General features: G+C 44.9%; 1 protein-coding gene across 2 annotated transcripts in view; it reads right to left on the reverse strand.

Moving 5' to 3' along the window:
* Window positions 1-20,033, reverse strand: part of GMDS (GDP-mannose 4,6-dehydratase) — a 3,238,640-nt gene extending 3,218,607 nt beyond the window's left edge. Inside the window, exon 1 of one of the 2 annotated variants that reach the window (XM_069613525.1) lies at window positions 19,900-20,033. In XM_069613525.1, the coding sequence (XP_069469626.1) occupies window positions 19,900-19,998 (99 nt within the window). In that variant the 5' untranslated portion in view covers window positions 19,999-20,033. Of the gene's footprint in view, window positions 1-14,317; window positions 14,459-19,899 lie in introns of those variants that run through there. The other variant, XM_069613524.1, reaches the window with a different exon arrangement.
* Window positions 20,034-20,548: the final 515 nt, after the last annotated feature.

The raw sequence follows: 20,548 nt of genomic DNA on the forward strand, positions 1-20,548 counted from the left end.
TTTCAGCCTTGTTGGGCGTCATCAGTGAGGAGTAGCTTGGGTCTCTAGGCCCGGCAGACTCGGGACCCACGTCTGGGCATACCCGTCCCACTCGGGGTGACTTTAGCAAAACAGAAACGTGATGGCTGGAAGGTTTTCAATGAATCATAACCACGGGCAAAGCTCTGGGCAACCCTCCAGACCATCGTTTTTCAGCCTGCCAAGCCATTACAGAAGGGGAAAATCCATATGCAAATCAGGCTTGGTCCTACCCCAAAAGGAGCAGTCCAGCCCGAACTGCTAGGTCACATCCCTTCTGCATGAGACCACAAGCATCCCCAGACATGTTTCAGCCTTGTTGGGCGTCATCAGTGAGGAGTAGCTTGGGTCTCTAGGCCCGGCAGACTCGGGACCCACGTCTGGGCATACCCGTCCCACTCGGGGTGACTTTAGCAAAACAGAAACGTGATGGCTGGAAGGTTTTGAATGAATCATAACCACAGGCAAAGCTCTGGGCAACCCTCCAGACCATCGTTTTTCAGCCTGCCAAGCCATTACAGAAGGGGAAAATCCATATGCAAATCAGGCTTGGTCCTACCCCAAAAGGAGCAGTCCAGCCCGAACTGCTAGGTCACATCCCTTCTGCATGAGACCACAAGCATCCCCAGACATGTTTCAGCCTTGTTGGGCTTCATCAGTGAGGAGTAGCTTGGGTCTCTAGGCCCGGCAGACTCGGGACCCACGTCTGCGCATACCCGTCCCACTCGGGGTGACTTTAGCAAAACAGAAACGTGATGGCTGGAAGGTTTTGAATGAATCATAACCACGGGCAAAGCTCTGGGCAACCCTCCAGACCATCGTTTTTCAGCCTGCCAAGCCATTACAGAAGGGGAAAATCCATATGCAAATCAGGCTTGGTCCTACCCCAAAAGGAGCAGTCCAGCCCGAACTGCTAGGTCACATCCCTTCTGCATGAGACCACAAGCATCCCCAGACATGTTTCAGCCTTGTTGGGCGTCATCAGTGAGAGTAGCTTGGGTCTCTAGGCCCGGCAGACTCGGGACCCACGTCTGGGCATACCCGTCCCACTCGGGGTGACTTTAGCAAAACAGAAACGTGATGGCCGGAAGGTTTTCAATGAATCATAACCACGGGCAAAGCTCTGGGCAACCCTCCAGACCATCGTTTTTCAGCCTGCCAAGCCATTACAGAAGGGGAAAATCCATATGCAAATCAGGCTTGGTCCTACCCCAAAAGGAGCAGTCCAGCCCGAACTGCTAGGTCACATCCCTTCTGCATGAGACCACAAGCATCCCCAGACATGTTTCAGACTTGTTGGGCGTCATCAGTGAGGAGTAGCTTGGGTCTCTAGGCCCGGCAGACTCGGGACCCACGTCTGGGCATACCCGTCCCACTCGGGGTGACTTTAGCAAAACAGAAACGTGATGGCTGGAAGGTTTTGAATGAATCATAACCACGGGCTAAGCTCTGGGCAACCCTTCAGACCATCGTTTTTCAGCCTGCCAAGCCATTACAGAAGGGGAAAATCCATATGCAAATCAGGCTTGGTCCTACCCCAAAAGGAGCAGTCCAGCCCGAACTGCTAGGTCACATCCCTTCTGCATGAGACCACAAGCATCCCCAGACATGTTTCAGCCTTGTTGGGCGTCATCAGTGAGGAGTAGCTTAGGTCTCTAGGCCCGGCAGACTCGGGACCCACGTCTGGGCATACCCGTCCCACTCGGGGTGACTTTAGCAAAACAGAAACGTGATGGCTGGAAGGTTTTGAATGAATCATAACCACGGGCAAAGCTCTGGGCAACCCTCCAGACCATCGTTTTTCAGCCTGCCAAGCCATTACAGAAGGGGAAAATCCATATGCAAATCAGGCTTGGTCCTACCCCAAAAGGAGCAGTCCAGCCCGAACTGCTAGGTCACATCCCTTCTGCATGAGACCACAAGCATCCCCAGACATGTTTCAGCCTTGTTGGGCGTCATCAGTGAGGAGTAGCTTGGGTCTCTAGGCCTGGCAGATTCGGGACCCACGTCTGGGCATACCCGTCCCACTTGGGGTGACTTTAGCAAAACAGAAACGTGATGGCTGGAAGGTTTTGAATGAATCATAACCACTGGCAAAGCTCTGGGCAACCCTGCAGACCATCGTTTTTCAGCCTGCCAAGCCATTACAGAAGGGGAAAATCCATATGCAAATCAGGCTTGGTCCTACCCCAAAAGGAGCAGTCCAGCCCGAACGGCTAGGTCACATCCCTCTGCATGAGACCACAAGCATCCCCAGACATGTTTCAGCCTTGTTGGGCATCATCAGTGAGGAGTAGCTTGGGTCTCTAGGCCCGGCAGACTCGGGACCCACGTCTGGGCATACCCGTCCCACTCGGGGTGACTTTAGCAAAACAGAAACGTGATGGCTGGAAGGTTTTGAATGAATCATAACCACAGGCAAAGCTCTGGGCAACCCTCCAGACCATCGTTTTTCAGCCTGCAAAGCCATTACAGAAAGGGAAAATCCATATGCAAATCAGGCTTGGTCCTACCCCAAAAGGAGCAGTCCAGCCCGAACTGCTAGGTCACATCCCTTCTGCATGAGACCACAAGCATCCCCAGACATGTTTCTGCCTTGTTGGGCATCATCAGTGAGGAGTAGCTTGGGTCTCTAGGCCTGGCAGACTCGGGACCCACGTCTGGGCATACCCGTCCCACTCGGGGTGACTTTAGCAAAACAGAAACGTGATGGCTGGAAGGTTTTGAATGAATCATAACCACGGGCAAAGCTCTGGGCAACCCTCCAGACCATCGTTCATCACAGAAACCTGGCTAGATGACAACTACAAAGTCATACTGTACAGCTGTCTACCTGACAACTTCAAATGAATACAGGTAAACAGAAAAGGAAAAGAGGAGGAGGACTTGCATTGGCCTACAAAGAACACCTAATAGTAAAGAGAACAAACCCACTGAACATCCCGAACTGCTGCAAATCCCTTGTCCTTCACCTGACATCGGACTCACAAACAAACCTGACATTCATACTCATCTATAGACCGCCGACCTATGACGCAACCTTCATAGACACCTTCATGGAAGCTGTCACAAACCTGGCCATCAAAGATGATCACTTGATCATCCTCTGGGACTTCAACATATGGTTCGAAGAAGATAACGCTAACTCGCAGAAATCACTAGCAAAGCAGCTTGATACAATGAGAGTACGATAGATGGTGAAAGGAGTGACACACATGGCAGGACACTCTTGATGCAATCTTCACCAATAAAAAACGTATCTCAACTGCGCCACCAATACAAATAATATGGAGCGACCACCTCATTATACCATTTGTGATCCAATTACCATCAAAAGCATCCAAAAAGCCCCAAAAGAACCTCCCAATCTGGAAAGGAAACTGGAATACCGTCAAAAGCAGTAACTTAGATGAACAACTAGATTCCTCGAAGCCATTGATCGCAACCCTTGGACGCAACTAAATGGATCATGGAAACAATTGATAGCATCACTCCGGAAAAACCCCTCATACCATCATAAAAGAAAGCAGTGGCAAGATTGTTCATGCCCCACCTCAATACAATGAAAAAAAGAAATCGGAAACTAGAACAAGAATGGAGAAAAACTACAACCAAGCCAAAAGAATAACTTATCAAAAACAAGTGTGAGCATACAAAAATGAAATTCTAAAAGTAAAAACATAACACACGACAACCGTATCACAAATGCCATAAACACTCAGAAAGAACTATTCAACATCTTAAACGAGATGAGAAATCCCCCGGATGCAATAATACTCTGGTGCCTTTGCAAAAATGATGCGATGATCTTGCAGATCATTTAAAGTATAACATCACTGACATACACCGGATCATACAAAGTAGACCATTCAACAAACCGTGCACCATCTCCTGCCAACCCTGGAACCACAGAACAGACTGACCAGCTTTGCCCAAATGTCAAGAGAAAAACTCCTCATCTTGGTGAATAAAAGCAACAAGGAAGGCCCCCCAATGAACCCCTGTCCACCACACATCTACAATTCAATCCTTACTCCGGGTACACCATTGAAATGCTACCTAACCCTCTTCAATCTATAACACTGAACAAGGAGAGTACGGCAAGCATTCAAATTGACCTACATCAAGCCACTCCTCAAGGATATGATATGATATTATATGATATGGCATTTATAACATGCACAAGCGTTTCTAGGCATGACAAGACAAGGGGGGGGACAAAGGGAGGACAAAACAATGATTTTAGTTTAGTTTAGTTTCTTTATTTGTAATGCGCACCAAACCCTCAGGTAACTGGGCACCCAAGGCTTATGCAAGAGTTACAGTTTAGACAACAACAAAAGGAATAACAGTAGCAGAAATAAGTGCAGATCGACCATGGTTACATAGGGATCGATAAATGGGAGAATCATTTACAAAACCCGGCTGCTAGTGTTACAGGAGGCATAAAGAGAATAAGCAGGCAAAGTGATTGCAAGGAGAAATAGCTGATCACTTCTGTTTCTTACCAAAGAGCCAGCCCTTTACTTTGGCTCTAAAAGTTCAAAAAGCGGGTTCCATTCTAAGGCTGGGGGGTAGGGCATTCCACTATTTCGCAGCTAACACAGGGAAGCTTGTTCGCCGGCTCTTTTTAGGAGGAATATATGAACGGCAAGGCAGTGTGAGTACATGCCTCTAGTTGGTCTAGTTGGTTGGCGTTTGTTGACTCTGTCTGCCAAGTATTTGGGGGCGGTATTTGAAAGGCACTTGTGGGTGATGACGAGCATGCAAAGTGCAATTCTATCCCATACTGGTAGTCAGTGGGCGTCCTGTCTGAAGCTAGTGATGTGAGTAGATCTTGGTATACTTAATCCTGATCTTAAGGCATTATTCTGAAAGACCTGGATTTTGTTGAGGTTCCTTTCTGCGGTGCATAGGTATAGTATGTTACAGTAGTCAATCTTGGACAACACTAGTGCCCTGGCTAAGGTAATGCAACTACTAGGCAATAGGAATGCCTTGCAGGCGTTAATTAGCTTGTTAGTGTAGGCATTCACTTTCTTCTTGAGAGTGAGGGTAGAATCCAAGTATACCCCGAAGGTTTTGATTTCTTTGGCCACTTTGATCGGGTTTCCATCGATGTTGATGGATGCATAGCGGGCGTCTAATTTGTTAAGGCTATGGTCTGCCATCCACGCCTGGATTTCCAACTATATTTCGTTAATCCATTTAGAATCATCTTCATAGCACCCTGAGAGCATGATGAGAAACTGGGTGTCATCAGCGTAGTTTGTGTATGTGACGCCCAGGTTATCAAGGCGGTCAAAGAGTAGCATAGTAAAGAAGTTGTAGAGCGTTGGCTAGACGCACAAGCCTTGCAGTACGCTGCAGTGGATGAGAATTGGGTCCGCTGAGGCAGATGGTGCGAAGACCCTAGTAGTGCGATTGGACAGGAATGATTGTATCCAGGTAGAGGCGTTGCTAGAAAAGGCAGCTGCTGTGGACAGGTGATCAGTGAGGATCTGATGATCAACAAGACCGAATGCTGCCGCTAAGTCCAACAGCAGGAGCATGGCAAGCTTACCATTGTCCTTAGTCTCATCCATATGGATTTTATGGTCCAGGAGGGCTGTTTCCGTTCCATGTCTTGGCCTAAAGCCCTATTGTCTGAGGCCCAGTAGGTTTTAGTCCTCCAGCTGTTTCTGGATTTGAAGCTAGGCCACTCTGTCTAAAATCATTAGCATATAGGGAATGGTAGTGATGGGCCTATAGTTAGTGGGCGTATTGGGGTCTAAGCTAGGTTTTTTCAAGAGGGGCATCACAATCTGATTAGTGCCGAGATGAGTCCTTGGCGCCTTCCTGAATGATTGCCGCTGGGCAAAGATCTCCTTGGCATTGGTTTGAGGCTTTTTATGATCTTTTCCACTTCTATGACCGAGACCGGTGAGATGGAGAAGGGTGGCCAGTCGGGGGTGCTGAGAGGCGGCAGGGATGTGGGTTTGGCATTCTTGGCTAAGCTGTTCTTTTTTTGCTCAATTTTATATTGGAGCATAGCAATTTTGTCTGCAAGCGCTTTCTGTACATTAGCACACCATGCTGCGTATTTCACACAAGTATCCAATGGTGGTGCTGGGGACTTAAGTTCCCTGAGAATACTGAAGAGCACTTTAGTTTTGGATTTGGCATTGATAATTTGGTTGTCATAAGTTTCCTTTTTAGCATTGAGGATAGCAGATTTGTAGGAAGAGGCAGCTGAGGTGAATAGTGCCCTGTTAGTGGGGTTAGGTGACTTTCTCCACATGGATTCTGCTGCTCCTTTGGTGTTCCGGAGGATTTTTAGTTCAGAGGTAAACCATTTGTTAAGGTGGGCTATTGGTTTGGCTTTGGTTAGTTTAATGGGGGGCGATGCTGTTCACAGTGGCCTCAGTTGTGATGTTGTAGAGGTCAACTAGCTTGTTTGAGTCCAAGTCCTTGTAGTTAGTAGGGTCCAGGATGTTCTGAATCAGAGGGCGTAGGTTTTGGAGTGTTACGTGTTGGTTGTTTCTGGCGAGGATTTGCAGGGCAATTAAGGGAGTAGGCGTGTTAGGTGCATTCTCCTGGATGCTAAAGGAGATGAAATAATGGTCAGACCAGGCCGTGGGTTCATTTTGAAGGATTGTGGTAGAGCAGTTGAGGTCTGCCAGCCAATCTAATGTTCTTCCTTTGTTATGCGTCGGGGTTGTGGCGCGATGGTTAAAGCCGAGCTGGGAAATAGAATTTTCCAGGGATGAGGCATTGAGGTCGTTAGGATCAAGGAGGCCTAGGTTAAAGTCACCAAGCAGGATTATTTGGGATCCTGATTTGGTGTTATTAGTCAGCAGGTCAGAGATATCTTCCTCGAAAGAAGAGATATGACCTGGGGGGCGGTAGATGAGGTGCATGAGGATAGTTTGGGAAGCTGATGGAGGGATCTTGACTGACAGTAGTTCCGTTGAGGGGGGGCTGGCAGCAGGGGTGGCTCTGAGGCCTAAGGAAGTTTTAGCAATGAATGCTACTCTGCCTCCTTTGCTGACCTCTCTATCTTTCCTTATTATTGAGTAGCCATCTGGGATGGCTAGTGATAATGCTGGGCCTGCTGCCTGATACAACCAGGTCTCGGTGATTGCCAGGAAGTGGAGATCATTACTAGTGATTAAGACTGCAATGTCTAGTGCATGGGTGACCAGAGATTGGGCAGTTAATAGTGCGCCTCTAATGATAGGTTGTTTAGGTTGTTCGGCTAGGCGCGTGATTTGCGTGCTTTGGGCGTAGTGGGTGGTGGGGGGTTGGGCTGGTGAGTGTGGACTTAGGTGGATGGAGTTGGTGGTCTCTCCTGTGAGGTGTCCTGCGCTGGGGGATCCAAGAACATAGTCTTAGGTTCCTTGCCCCACTGGGGCGAGCAAGGTGTGGGTGGTGCTGCAAAGCACTGGATCCATTCAGCAGGGCTGAATGCAATGTTGGGTGCGGAGATTGTTCTGCAATCGTAGCGATCTGTGGACACTCCATCGGTATGTGGTGATTGCAGCAATGGATGTGGTTGCAATGCACAGTCAGGTGGTAAGAATGCATTGAGGAGTGGGAGGAACGTTGCCATAGTTAGGGTGACGCTGCAAAGGTAGGCCATAAAGGCGGGGGCATCTCAGTGTGCTAATTTGACAGTGGAGCTGGGGCAAGCTCTATTCTGCGTATGGAGTAATTAAGGCACTACGGACTACAGTAGGCTGGTTAAATTAGTATACAGTAGGCTAGTTCACTTTGGGGGCAGTAGGCTGGTTCAATTAGGATACAATAGGCAAGTTCACTTTGAGAGCGATAGGCTAGTTCACTTAAAATACAGTAGGCAAGTTCACTTTGTGAGCGGTAGGCTAGTTCACTTAGAATACAGTCAGCAGGTTCACTTAGAAAACAGCAGGCAATTTCACTTTGGGAGCGGTAGGCTAGTTCAGTTGGAGTACAGTAGGCTAGTTCGTTTAGAAAGTAGTAGGCTAGTTCCCTTTGGAGACGGTGGGCTAAATCAGTACATGCGTAGTTGTTTTGACAATAGGCCGGCTCACTAACGCTGGCCTAACGCCGCAGAGGGTCCGTACCTCAGTTCTTATACAACGGGCGATGTATAAGACCTCTCACCTACAGACCAATCTCAAACATTCCTTACCCAGCAAAACTCTGAGAGTCCTATGTCTACTGGAACATGTAGAAAATAACCAACTATTGGACCAGGCACAAGTAGGCTTCAGGACCATGAGAGGGATGGAGACGGCACTACTCTCTATATGAGATGACCTGAAGACCAACACAGACTCTAGCACGAACTCAGCACTGATACTACTAGACCTCTCCACAGCATTTCATACAGTTATCCCTAACATCCTCATCAAGAGACTGGAAGAAATAGGGATTGCTGACATGGCTCTGCTCTGGATTAAATATTTCTTGTCTGAAAGAACAGAAATAGTTTGGATAAAATCATCCAAATCCACACCACGGGACACCACCTGTGGAGTACCACAAGGATCCTAGTTATTCCCACTACGCTTCATCATCTATATGACACCACTAATCAACCTCATCAAAAGACATGGGTTCACTTGCTACAACTATGCAGATGATACCCAAATCATCTACAAAATCGGCGATAAACAAGAGGAGAACACAACGCTAAGAGACTGTCCCAAAGAACTCTACCAATGGATGAACACAAATAAGCTCAAAATCAACCCGGACAAGACTGAAATCATGATTACATCAATCACTCAAGGAAACAAGCAATGCACCCATGGCCCACAGAACTGGGAACCCCACCCACACCATCCAAAGTAGTAAAACACCTTGGAATCCTAATGGACTACGAGTTAACACTGGAACTGCAAGTAAACAAGATAGTTAATAAATACTTCTATCATCTACACATGATAAAAAAGATTTTACCATTCCTCTCCTTCACGCACACAACACTGGCCAACATCTCCCTCATCATGTCCAGGATAGACTACACCAAGAGCCTATACCTCGGAATGCTGCAATACTTACTGAGGAAATGGCAACGAATACAGAAACCAGCTGCCAGACCTTTCCTCAAACTCTTATGAAGGGACCACATCACACCAGCAGTAGGGACACTACATAAGCTCTCAATCAAAAAACAAATCACCTTCAAAACAATGTGCATAACACACAGAGCAATCCATGGCCAAGGAGCGGAATTCAAACATAAGCAAATCGCCATCTACCAGCCGATTAAAACACTTAGATGCAGCGACAATACCCTCTCAGAACCTAAACCATACACGAGGAAAAACTAGGTGGATCGGCATTCTCTTGCTTAGCCGTAAAAATGATAATTTTCCACTAATCACTATTCGGATTAATGTGTTTGGATCTAACTAGAACAGCAACAGCACTCTGTGATAAGGAACCATCCCAACGAATTTAGAATCTCACTAACACAATGCCAATTGAACTATGATCATGTGCTAAGGAGTTTTACATCTTACTCCCCCACAACTTCTCCTGCCCTCCATGACTGTCCTTGCCTGATTATGGGTATGTACACCCGATTTGATGTTATTTACAATGCATTTCTGCACTGAATGTACATGTTTATTTTTCTTTTTCTTTTTCTTTGATTAATCACACAATTGTACATTATTTATGTGTCACTTATGCTTTGATGATCCTTATTGATCACACACCAACAATTGTATATATTTTCGGGTTGATGATGATTCAATTGTTGCAAATATATTAATAACAGCCTTGAGAACAAGCGATTGGTCGAAACACATATTGGGCGTACATAGAATAAACCACTGTTTTGGAATTTTAAACCTGTTTAGAGTATTGATTACTGCAATTTGAAGTCTGTTTGCGCAGTATAAATACACACCCCAATCTCTATTGACTATCACTTTTTGAGGTACCAAGGGGTAACTTGTGGGTATTTTCTGCTGCATTTTGACATGATTTTAGGTAGTTCAGCGCACTGCATAATTGTTACTCCCCTACATTTTGGTATTTACCTAGGTATTATATGGGTGTATTGTGGATTCACGCATTCAGTGCATACTATATGGTTCTCTACAGATGGATGGGTGGTGGCGTGTGTGTGGAGGGAGAAGGGCAGGGTGCAGTGTTTTAATTGGGTGAGTATGCACAGTCATTCCATTCGTAAGTCTGAGTGTGTTATCTTTGCTCTGTGTTTACTTGCCTTCAAGTGTAATGTTGGTGCCTGTGTTTATGGCAAGCTGTTTGGTGTTTAGGGTGAGGGTTTGCATGCCACTGCATCTTCCGCAATTGTGCATAGATTTTTTTACTCTGGACTATTTTTTATTTTTATTATTTTTTTAATTGTTTTTTGGGTAAACAAAACTTTTCAACCTTAACAATAAATGAATCAAACAGCACATTACAATTTACATCACAATAAGTAAAATTACTAATACATTGTTTTTTTCTTTACTTCTAAATTGTAAAAAAAGATCTTAACAAAAAGAAATGAGAAGAAGAAACCCTAATATATGGACTTTTAAAGCAGCTTTCCGACGCAAAGATTGAAACATTTCATTTTAAGGTAGCATTCAATTCTAATGCTTTTATGAAACCAACAGTTGCAATACACAATGACCTGTTCGCACCACTCAAACATTACTTCAAAAATTGCTCAGAATTCAGGAATTTTATTTTATCTGTATGTTTCGAAACAAATGTTTGACGTTCCATGCCCAGAGCTTCACAATATACGATTAAAAATGTTTCAATGATTCAATTGAGTCTACTTTTATGCAAACATGGCAAGAAGTACTCATCACAATTGTAACTATTCTGTATTTCACGTGTCAAGTAGATTTTCCATCTAAATCTGGCAAAATCTTTTCTAATTTTCAGGCAAGGAATTAACCTCCAATGAACAGCCATCGTGCCTAAAACCTTGTGCACGTGTTGAAGGTTATTTATACACTTCTGACCATGGAAATCATTAGCCAGAATATCCCAGTCAAATCTGAACAAATTACACTTAACCTTTCCCAGAGTGCACTTCAGGTCTTCAATTGTGTAACCAATTTTCACCCAAGATGCCCTCACATTTAAGACCGAAGTTCACTACTGTTTTTACCTTACTGGTCGACAGGATTTTAGTCATGTCCTCATAAACAGTGTGGGAACAAGGAAAAACAAATGTGTAAAAAAAAAGCTAGCCACTTAAACAATAGCCCGAATGCTGCAAACTCCAAAGTAAAATAAAATAGCCATCATAGGAACAGCGTTTGGAATTCCTATAGTGCTGTTCTCCATATCTTACTTTCAATTTTTTGTAAGATTGGCAGGAACCACCCTGAATAGAACTCGATACCATAAGTAAATGTTGTCATTGCTGTCAATATATAGTATTTCAAACGAGGTATCAATAAGTATTTAAAGTATTTATGTTTGATTAATTCCATCTGACTTATTAAAATGTCAGATTGACAGTGGAGGAAGTTGGTCATACTTTCATTGTTCGAAACACCAAGGATGTAAAACCCTAAATAGACAAGTTCCCTCACTTTCCCCAATTGCTCACCCCCCATTTGCCAGTTTTCTTTGGCAGCCCGATTTGGTTGTGTGAAGGTGAATATATTTGTTTTTTGAGCGTTGATTTTCAAATAGTTTTTTCTTACATACCCCTCAAAGTGGTGAGTAGTCTTTGTAGGCCCATGACTGTAGCATCAAACAAGATAAAGTCATCGGCGTAGGCAACCCAGGAGGGCCTCAAGTGCCCTAGCTTTGCGTGAGCCGATGCTACGCTTTCTATCACTTCTCTTATGTCAGATACTTAAAGGTTAAAAAGGCTAGGAGCCAATATACAGCCCTGTCTCAGGCCATTGTTTGCTGATATTTCTTTGGTCAGGGAGCCTATGTTGTTCAATCTAACCTGTACCTGAGTTGTTTGATGTAGATGAATGATTAATTTTAGGAGGCCTGATGGAATACCCCAATTATTAAGTTTCCACCACAGTCGGTTACTGCTCACAAGGTCAAAGGCAGCGCTAAGATCTATGGAGGCTATACGAATTGCCTTATAGCTGCCTTCCAACACGGAATCCTGGAGTCATGTAAGCAGGAAACCATGCTAAGATGTCCCATGGTTCCTTCTGAAACCTACCTGCCATTTTTTTGAACAGCCTCACTTCGTTGTAGCAGAATTGCAGCAAATATTTTGCTTTCTGCATCGATTATAGAGATGGGGCGATAGTTCTTACGTTCACTATGGGGGGCTAGCTTATAAATCGGGATTATATAGGATAGATGCCACGTTCGGGGGAACGGACCGGTCTTCATTATGTCATTAACGAGAAAGGAAAGGGTGGCTGCCTACTCGTGCAGATTCATTACCGTAGATCTCTTCAAATACCATTTCCCCTAATGTGATTTCACCAAATATATTTCACCGAAAAAGATAGGGCAAATGATATATGTGTATTGCATAATAGGTGGGGTGTGGGATAAGGGTATACGTTACGGAAGGGAGGGGTCAGGGGTGATGCAGGGGTCTCCCCCTGCATTAAAAAAAAAGATCTGGTTTTTCGGTGAAATGGATTCAGTGAAATTTCCAGTAGGAGAAATATATTTGAATAAATCATATCCATGCGGATTACCTTTAAAGATTCTTGTGGAAAGGGAATTGGGTCTTGGGGATTTAGAGTCATTTGCTTTCACAATTGCATCACACACGATTTGAGGTGGGAATTCTATAATGGTCTCCCAACAGTTTCCAACAATGAACGGAGGTCCCAGGTCCACCACATACAGTTCAGAAAAATGGGAGACCCACTGTGAGTCAGACATGGCCTTCGCTTCAGTATGCTGGTTGTTAGGATTTATCAAGTTCACTCATTTCCAGAAGTCAGCTATTTTCTTAGATTTCATTTCCGAACCCTGTTGTCTAAGTCTGGCGCATTGGCACCAAGTCCAATTTTTATACTTTACTCGAGTCGAGGCTACCTTCGCCCATTCCTGATTAAAAGGAAAGGTGGCCCTGATGCGAGATCTAATTTCCTTCTTTTTTCCAGCTAATGCCAAATCATATTTGTAATTTTTAATACCACCAGGATATTTCAAATTTGCCGGTCTACTCTGCTTAAGTGGGTTAGCAATGTGTGTAGCCATGGTGGATTCAAAATGATCAACTGTAAAACATCCCATTTTATGTTCTAGGGGTGGGTGGGGCCGTGTGTGTGGAGGGAGAGGGGGAGGGTGCAGTGTTTTAGTTGGGTGAGTATGCACAGTCATTCCATTCGTCTGTCTGTGGGTGTTTTCTGTGCTTTCTTGCCTTCAAGTGGAATGCAGGTGCATATGTTTATTCCAGGCCTTTTGGTAGTCACAGCGCGGGTTTGTATGCCACTGCATAGATGTTTTTACTCTGGACTTATTTTTGGGATTTTTAAATTTTGAATTTCTCGAGTTTGGGTGATTTGAGTTTTAAAATGTTTGTAGTGTGAGTCAGTTCCAGGTAAGGGCTGGGTGGCATCACAAATCAAAGTGGGGCAAATCACATGTCAAGAAAGGGCAGGTTTTTTAGGTCAATAGAAAATCCAATTCAAATATCACCTATTTTCAACATTTCTTTCCTTACATGAAAACGTTCATGAAACCATCATGTCCAGCATGATTGCTGGGCAGTGGAGACTGAGAGATCACTTGCCAAATCTGGGGAACATAGATGAATACATACAAAAATTATATGACACAAGTTGTTTTCTATTGTTACGTAAAGTGTTATGTAACCTTAAATATGGGGTAGGTGTTGCGACATTCTAAGGGAACTACACAAATCAGATTAAAGTCTGAATATGCGGTTTCCGTATTAGAAGCATGTTGACTAGCACAAGACTTGTGTGTCTTACATGGAGCAGAATCGACACGTCTGACAAGGAGGCAGTCATTGGTGAAAAGAAAACCTACAGGTCTCTTTTTTTGCATTCAAAGCAAGAGACGCAGGGCAGCTGAGGGGGGCACAGGTCTGCTGAGGGGGAACGCAGGGCAGCTGAGGGGGAACGCAGGATCAAATTAGTTACTTACTACCCCGGATTACTAAAGAAAGGAACACGGGTAATCCGCTTCACAATGATGCCCCTTCAGAAAGGTACTGTCGCCACCTGCCCACCTCAGTACAAGTGTAGAAGACAATATGATACTTTAGACAGGTGGTTCTATTGAGGAGAACTCAGACACCCACTATTAATAAACTGCAACAGTCTGGCATGCAGCCAGTGAGAAACGCTGCACGAGTGACCGCTTGCACCTAGCCTCTGGCAGCTCTTACCTGCCCAGTGATGCCGGTGATGAGGGCTACCTTCCTCGGCTTGCCGTTGCCCCCTGCAGAGGCGCTAGGTGCCGAGCAGGATTGCAGGGTTTGTGCCATGCTGGAGATGCTGCCAGAGCCCAGTGTCAAGGGTGCAGGTGACAGGAGTGTGAGAAGGAAGAAGGCGTGCCAGAGGCGGACTTAGCACTCATATGACGGACAAAGGCAAAGCGTGCCCTGAGGTGTCCTAGTCCCCACCTTCCTTTGTAATCAGCCACAACACACACGCCCTCATCCCTCCCTGCTGGCAGTCAGGCACAGTGGAATGACAAAGAGCAGTCTTTTACACTCGCTCACAAGGCACAGCTGAATATATGTCAGTGCTCGTGGGCGCCCATTTCAATATTATTGCCCCCCTTGCTTACATTTAGGGAGGGTGGGCACAGTCTGTGACACCCTTGGGTTGCTTAAATAAGAATGGATACAAAGGAAAGCTCTTTAGTGGCAAGCAGCCAGAGGGGAGTTGAAACCCTAAATGGCCACTGAAAAATTAGGAATGGCTTTGTCAGTAAGTTGTTAAGGCATATTAAACCTGAGTAAAAAGCAACACAGTGATAACACCGCTGGTTTCTATCAAAGGCAGTGTTTAACCTGCTGTGAAGAGCAAATGTAAAGTATCCAGTTAAGGTGGCAGCAGCCATCTAATGGCAGCCTGCAACATGCAAGCAAGGCAAAGCGCATATTTAATGCCATGAAAGAAAGAAATATGTTGCTGTGTAGTAAGACTGGCAGAATTGGGGCAGCTGCTTGGGCCCCCCTCCCAGAAGCTCTTGAACACATACACAGCACAACGAAATCACAAAACTGACATGTTCGATTTGTCTTCCAGACCTATCCAGGCATGTCCAACAAAAGATATGCAGACCACTTATTTGCACAATATGGATCGACATGATCAGAAGCGCTATCACAGAAAATAACATTACAAGCAGTGACCTCAGTCTTTAATACTCTAGGGACCCATTGGTAAAGACATTAAAATAAGTGGTCACGTGTAAGCCAAGAGAATAATGGTGTTTGCAATATATGAATAGTCACTATTATTAATATGCAACGACTCAATAGTTTAGTAAACAATTAGGGTTTTTTTCATAGCAAAAGTTGCAAACTGAATTATTCCAGCAACACCCAATGTCATCAGATCAGGCACAATGAGATGACATTATTTGCCCAGCATCACATATTTCGTTAAAATGGTGAAATTAGTATTTGGACGCAAGCTGCCATTTACATACTTGAATACACATCTTCTCAATCATAGGTCACATAATAATTTTTTAAGGTTTGGGATTCCCGAAATTAAATAATTCGTTTTCTAGCAATGCCTTGAAAAGTACTCACATCACAAAAGAAAGTGACGTGACATTATATACATTGTATTAGAAATAGGTCAAGCAAAAAGACATGTATAGCTTTATTTTAGCCACCCTGAATGAAAGACTACAGCAACAGCCTGCAAAAGTATGTGGACCTAAAAACAATCTCATTTGGTTTCAAAAAGCATATTCACAGTAAAAGAGAATGCAATATATGGTAGTCTTATGGAGCCAATATTCCACTCAGCATACAGCTTTATACTTCCCTCCCATTTATTATCAGCCATCATTCGCACCTTTTAAGGGACAACAGTTCTTGCCCAGGCACCCGTGTGTCTGAGTCATCAATCTCTAATCTGTTTATTGAAATGCTAGGTTGACACAAAGCTGAACTTGGGGTTGTTGGGGGAGTAGTGGGAAAGGCGCTGTACTTCCCTGCTCTTTTAATTGTTATGCAAAAAGGTTTGAGCTGGGAAGACTTTGGACAGCTGATCCTGCTTCAGAGGAGAAAAGTCAGGTATTATTCCAGCCCTGAACTGGCTGTGCGTGCAAGACACAGCCCATGAAATTGAGACAGTCCCACAAAAGGTGGGATGTTTGGCCACCGTACAGACACACCCACTCCTGTTCCCTGACCTTGGGTTTCATCTAGGCTTGTACAGCTGCCAACTCAGTAACGGTGAACAAGGAGAACTCACACACAGGCTATTTTCGTCACCCATGCAGATATGTTTGACCCATTTCAATGCAACCTTATCTATGTGGCTACATTCCAATTGTGTGCCTGTTCATGTATCTATTTGCAGCTGTGACTGCATATAGGTGGAGAGCGAGGGCAAGTGCCTGCTTAGCTTGCATCACAAGTATACTCACCTTTCACTCCTTCCCATCCTGCTTCTTCTTTCTACCATATAGCATTCGTGACGCCCCCATTTTCCTTACTAGCAATTTCCTCCTTGCTATCTCACTCTTTCCTTTTATTTTACTTCTCTTTCCTGCTCTTTTTGTTGACCCCTGTTTTTGCCTCATTAATTTAATCCTCTCATCTTTTTCTTTTTCTATTTCTATCAAAGGTTTTCATTATACATATCCTGCTCTCTTTCTCATTTTGCTGCTATTCGCACATTCCCCTGCATACAGGTAAACAGAAAAGGAAAAAGAGGAGTAAGACTTGTAGTATCCTACAAAGAACAACTAAAAATAAAAAGAACTGACCCACTGAACATCCCGAACTGCCAATCCCTCATCCTTCACCTGACATCGGACCCACAAACAAACCTCACATACCAACTCATCTATAGACTGATGACCTATGACGCAACCTTCATAGACACCTTTGTAGAAGCTGTCACGAACCTGGTCATCCTCTGGGACTTCAATTTATGGTTCGAAGAAGATAATGCTAACTTGCAGAAATCCCTAACTAAGCAACCTGAGAGAATGAGACTACGATGGTGAAAGGAGGGACGAACACGGCAGGACACACTCTTGATGCAATCTTCGCATATAAAAAACATATCTCAACTGTGCCACCAACACATATACTATGGAGCGACCACCTCATTATACCGTTCGTGATCCAATAACCATCAAAAGCATCCAAAAAGACCCCCAAAAAAAACAATCTGGAAAGGAAACTGGAATACTATGAAAAGCAGTAACTTAGAAGAACAACTAGAATCCTCACAGCCATCGATCGCAACCTTGTACGCAACTGGCTTAGAACAAACAGCAGGCCTAATCCAGAAATAGATAATAGAAACAAGTGATAGTATTGCAGAGGAAATAACCCTTATCTCATCACAAAAGAAAGCAGTGGCAAGATTGTTCATGCCCCACCTCAATATAATAAAAAAACAAAAACGGAAACTAGAACAAGAATGGAGAAAAAACTACGACTAGCTAAAACAATAGCCTATCAAAAACAAATCCGAGCATACAAAAAGGAAATTCTTAAAGCAAAAACGAAATACTACGAGGACTGGATCACAAAAGACACCAACACTCAGAAAAAACTATTCAACATCGTAAACAAGATGAGAAATCCTCCCCCAGGATGCAATAACACATTTGTGCCTTCACAAAAATGATGCAATGATCTTGCATATCATTTTAAGAATAAAATCACTGACATACATGAGATCATACAAAGTAGACCATTCACCAAACCGTGCACCATCTCCTACTAACCACGTGACCACAGAACAGACTGAATAGCTTTGCCCAAATGTCAAGAGAAAAACGCCCCACCTTGATGAATAAAAGCAACAAGTCAGGTTCCCCAATGGACCCGTGTCCACCAGACATCTGCAAATCAATCCTTACTCAGGGTACAGCATCGAAATGCTACATAAGCCTCTTCAATCTATTACTCTCAATGGGGAGAGTACTGCAAGCATTCAAATCTGCCTGCATCAAGCCACTCCTTAAGGATACAACGGGCGATGTGGAAGACCTCGGAAACTACAGACAAATCTCAAACATTCCTTACCCAGCAAAACGATTAGAGACCTAGGTCTACAAAAGAAACTGGAATGCGTATAAAATAACCAACTAATGGACCAAGCACAAGTAGGCTTTAGACCCATGAGATGGATGGAGACGGCACTACTCTCTATATGGGACGACTTTAAGACCAACGCAGACTCCAACACAAACTCAGCACTGATACTACCAGACCTCTCTGCAGCACTTGAAACAGTTAACCATAACATCCTCATCAAGAGACTGGACAAAATAGGGATTGCCGACATGGCTCTGCTCTGGATTACATCTTCCTTGTCTGAAAGAACAGAAACAGTTTAGATAAAGCCATTCAAATCCACACCACAGGACATCACCTGTGGATTACCACAAGGCTCCTCATTATTCCCACTACTCGTCAACATCTATATGACGTCACTAATCAACCTCATCAAAAGACACAGTTTCACTTGCTACAACTATTCAGATGATACCCAAATCATCAACAAAATCAGCGATAAACAAGAGGAGAACACAATGCAAAGAGACTGTCCCAAAGAACTCTACCAATGGATGAACACAAATAAGCTCAAAATCAACCCAGACAAGATGGAAATCATGATTACATCAAACACTCAAAGGAACAACCAATACATCCCATGGCCCACAGAACTGGGAACCCCACTCACACCATCCAAAGTGTTCAAAAACTGTGGAATCCTAATGGACAAGGAGTTAACCCTAGAACTGCAAGTAAATGCGATAGTTAAGAAATTCTTCTACCATTTACACATAATCAAAAATATTGTACCATTCCTCACCTCTAGCACAAAACACTGGCCATCATCTCCCTCATCATGTTCAGGATAGACTACACCAACAGCCTATACCGCAGGGCAACTGAGGGGGAACGCAGGGCGGATGAGTGGGAACGCAGGGCGACTGAGGGGGAACGTAGGGCAACTGAGGGTGAACGCAGGGCAGATGAGGGACAACGCAGGGCAACTGAGGGGGAACGCAGGGCGGCCGTGGGGGAACACAGGGTGGCTGGGGGGAACGCGAGCAGCTAAGGGGGCACGCAGGGCAGATGAGGGAGAACACAGGGCGACTGAGGGGGAACGCAGGGCGGCCGAAGGGGAATGCAGGGCAGATGAGAGAGAATGCAGGGCGGCAGAGGAGGAATGCAAGGTGGCTGGGGGGAACGCAGGGTAAAATGAGTTACTACCCTGGATTACTAAAGAGAGGAACACAGGTAATCCCTTCACAATGACGTCCCCTTCAGATAAGTGTTGTTGCCACCTGCCCACCTCTGTACAAGTGTAGAAGGCAAGTTATCTTCTGGAACCAAGTGGTCAAACCACCTGCGACCGACACTTGGTAACTTATGATCTCTGCTATGTCATGCATACCACCTGGCCCCCTCCCCACACACACACACCCATTCACAAGCTGCTAACCACGGACATTTTAACGTGAACTTGAATGTCTGTCGCACCCCACAGCCCTAAAGCAGCTCTCCCAGGAAGCACCTGGCTGTTACATGTGTAGTGACCACGTGGGTATATGGTATATGTAAACAGGGCGCCATGCTTCCTTCTACTGGTCTTTCGTTTATAATACTACCGTAATATGATAATTCAGAGAGGTGGTTCTATTGAGGAGAACTCAGACACTCACTCTTAATAAACCGCAACACTCTGGCATGCAGCCAGTGAGAAACCCTGCACGAGTGACCGCTTGCACCTAGCCTCTGGCAGCTCTTACCTGCCCAGTGATGCCGGTGATGAGGGCTACCTTCCTCGGCTTGCCGTTGCCCCTTGCAGAGGCGCTGGGTGCCGAGCAGGATTGCAGGGTTTGTGCCATGCTGGAGATGCTGCCGGAGCCCAGTGTCAAGGGTGCAGGTGAGAGGAATGTGAGAAGGAAGTAGGCGAGTCAGAGGCGGACTTAGCACTCATATGACGGACAAAGGCAAAGCGTGCCCTGAGGTGTCCTAATCCCACCTTCCTTTGTAATCAGCCACAACACACACGCCCTCATCCCTCCCTGCTGGCAGTCAGGCACAGTGGAATGACAAAGAGCAGTCTTTTACACTCGCTCACACGGCACAGCTGAATATATGTCAGTGCTCGTGGGCGCCCATTTCAATATGATTGCCCCACGCCCTGCTTACAGTTAGCGGGTGGACACAGTCTGTGGCACCCTTGGGTTGCTTAAATAAAAATGGATACAAAGGAATGCTCTTTTCATGCAAGCAGTCAGAGGGGAGCTGAAACACTAACCGGCCACTGAAAAATTAGGATTTGCTCTGTCAGCAAGCCGATAATGCAGATGGAACTAGAGTAAAAGGCAAAAAGGTGAGAACACTGCTGGATGCTTTCAAAGGCAGTCTGTAACCTGCTGTGTAGCCCACATG

This window comes from Ambystoma mexicanum, chromosome 5p (genome assembly GCF_040938575.1).
Source record: "Ambystoma mexicanum isolate Mex_15411 chromosome 5p, UKY_AmexF1_1, whole genome shotgun sequence".
In the NCBI taxonomy this organism is placed as follows: Eukaryota; Metazoa; Chordata; class Amphibia; order Caudata; family Ambystomatidae; genus Ambystoma; species Ambystoma mexicanum.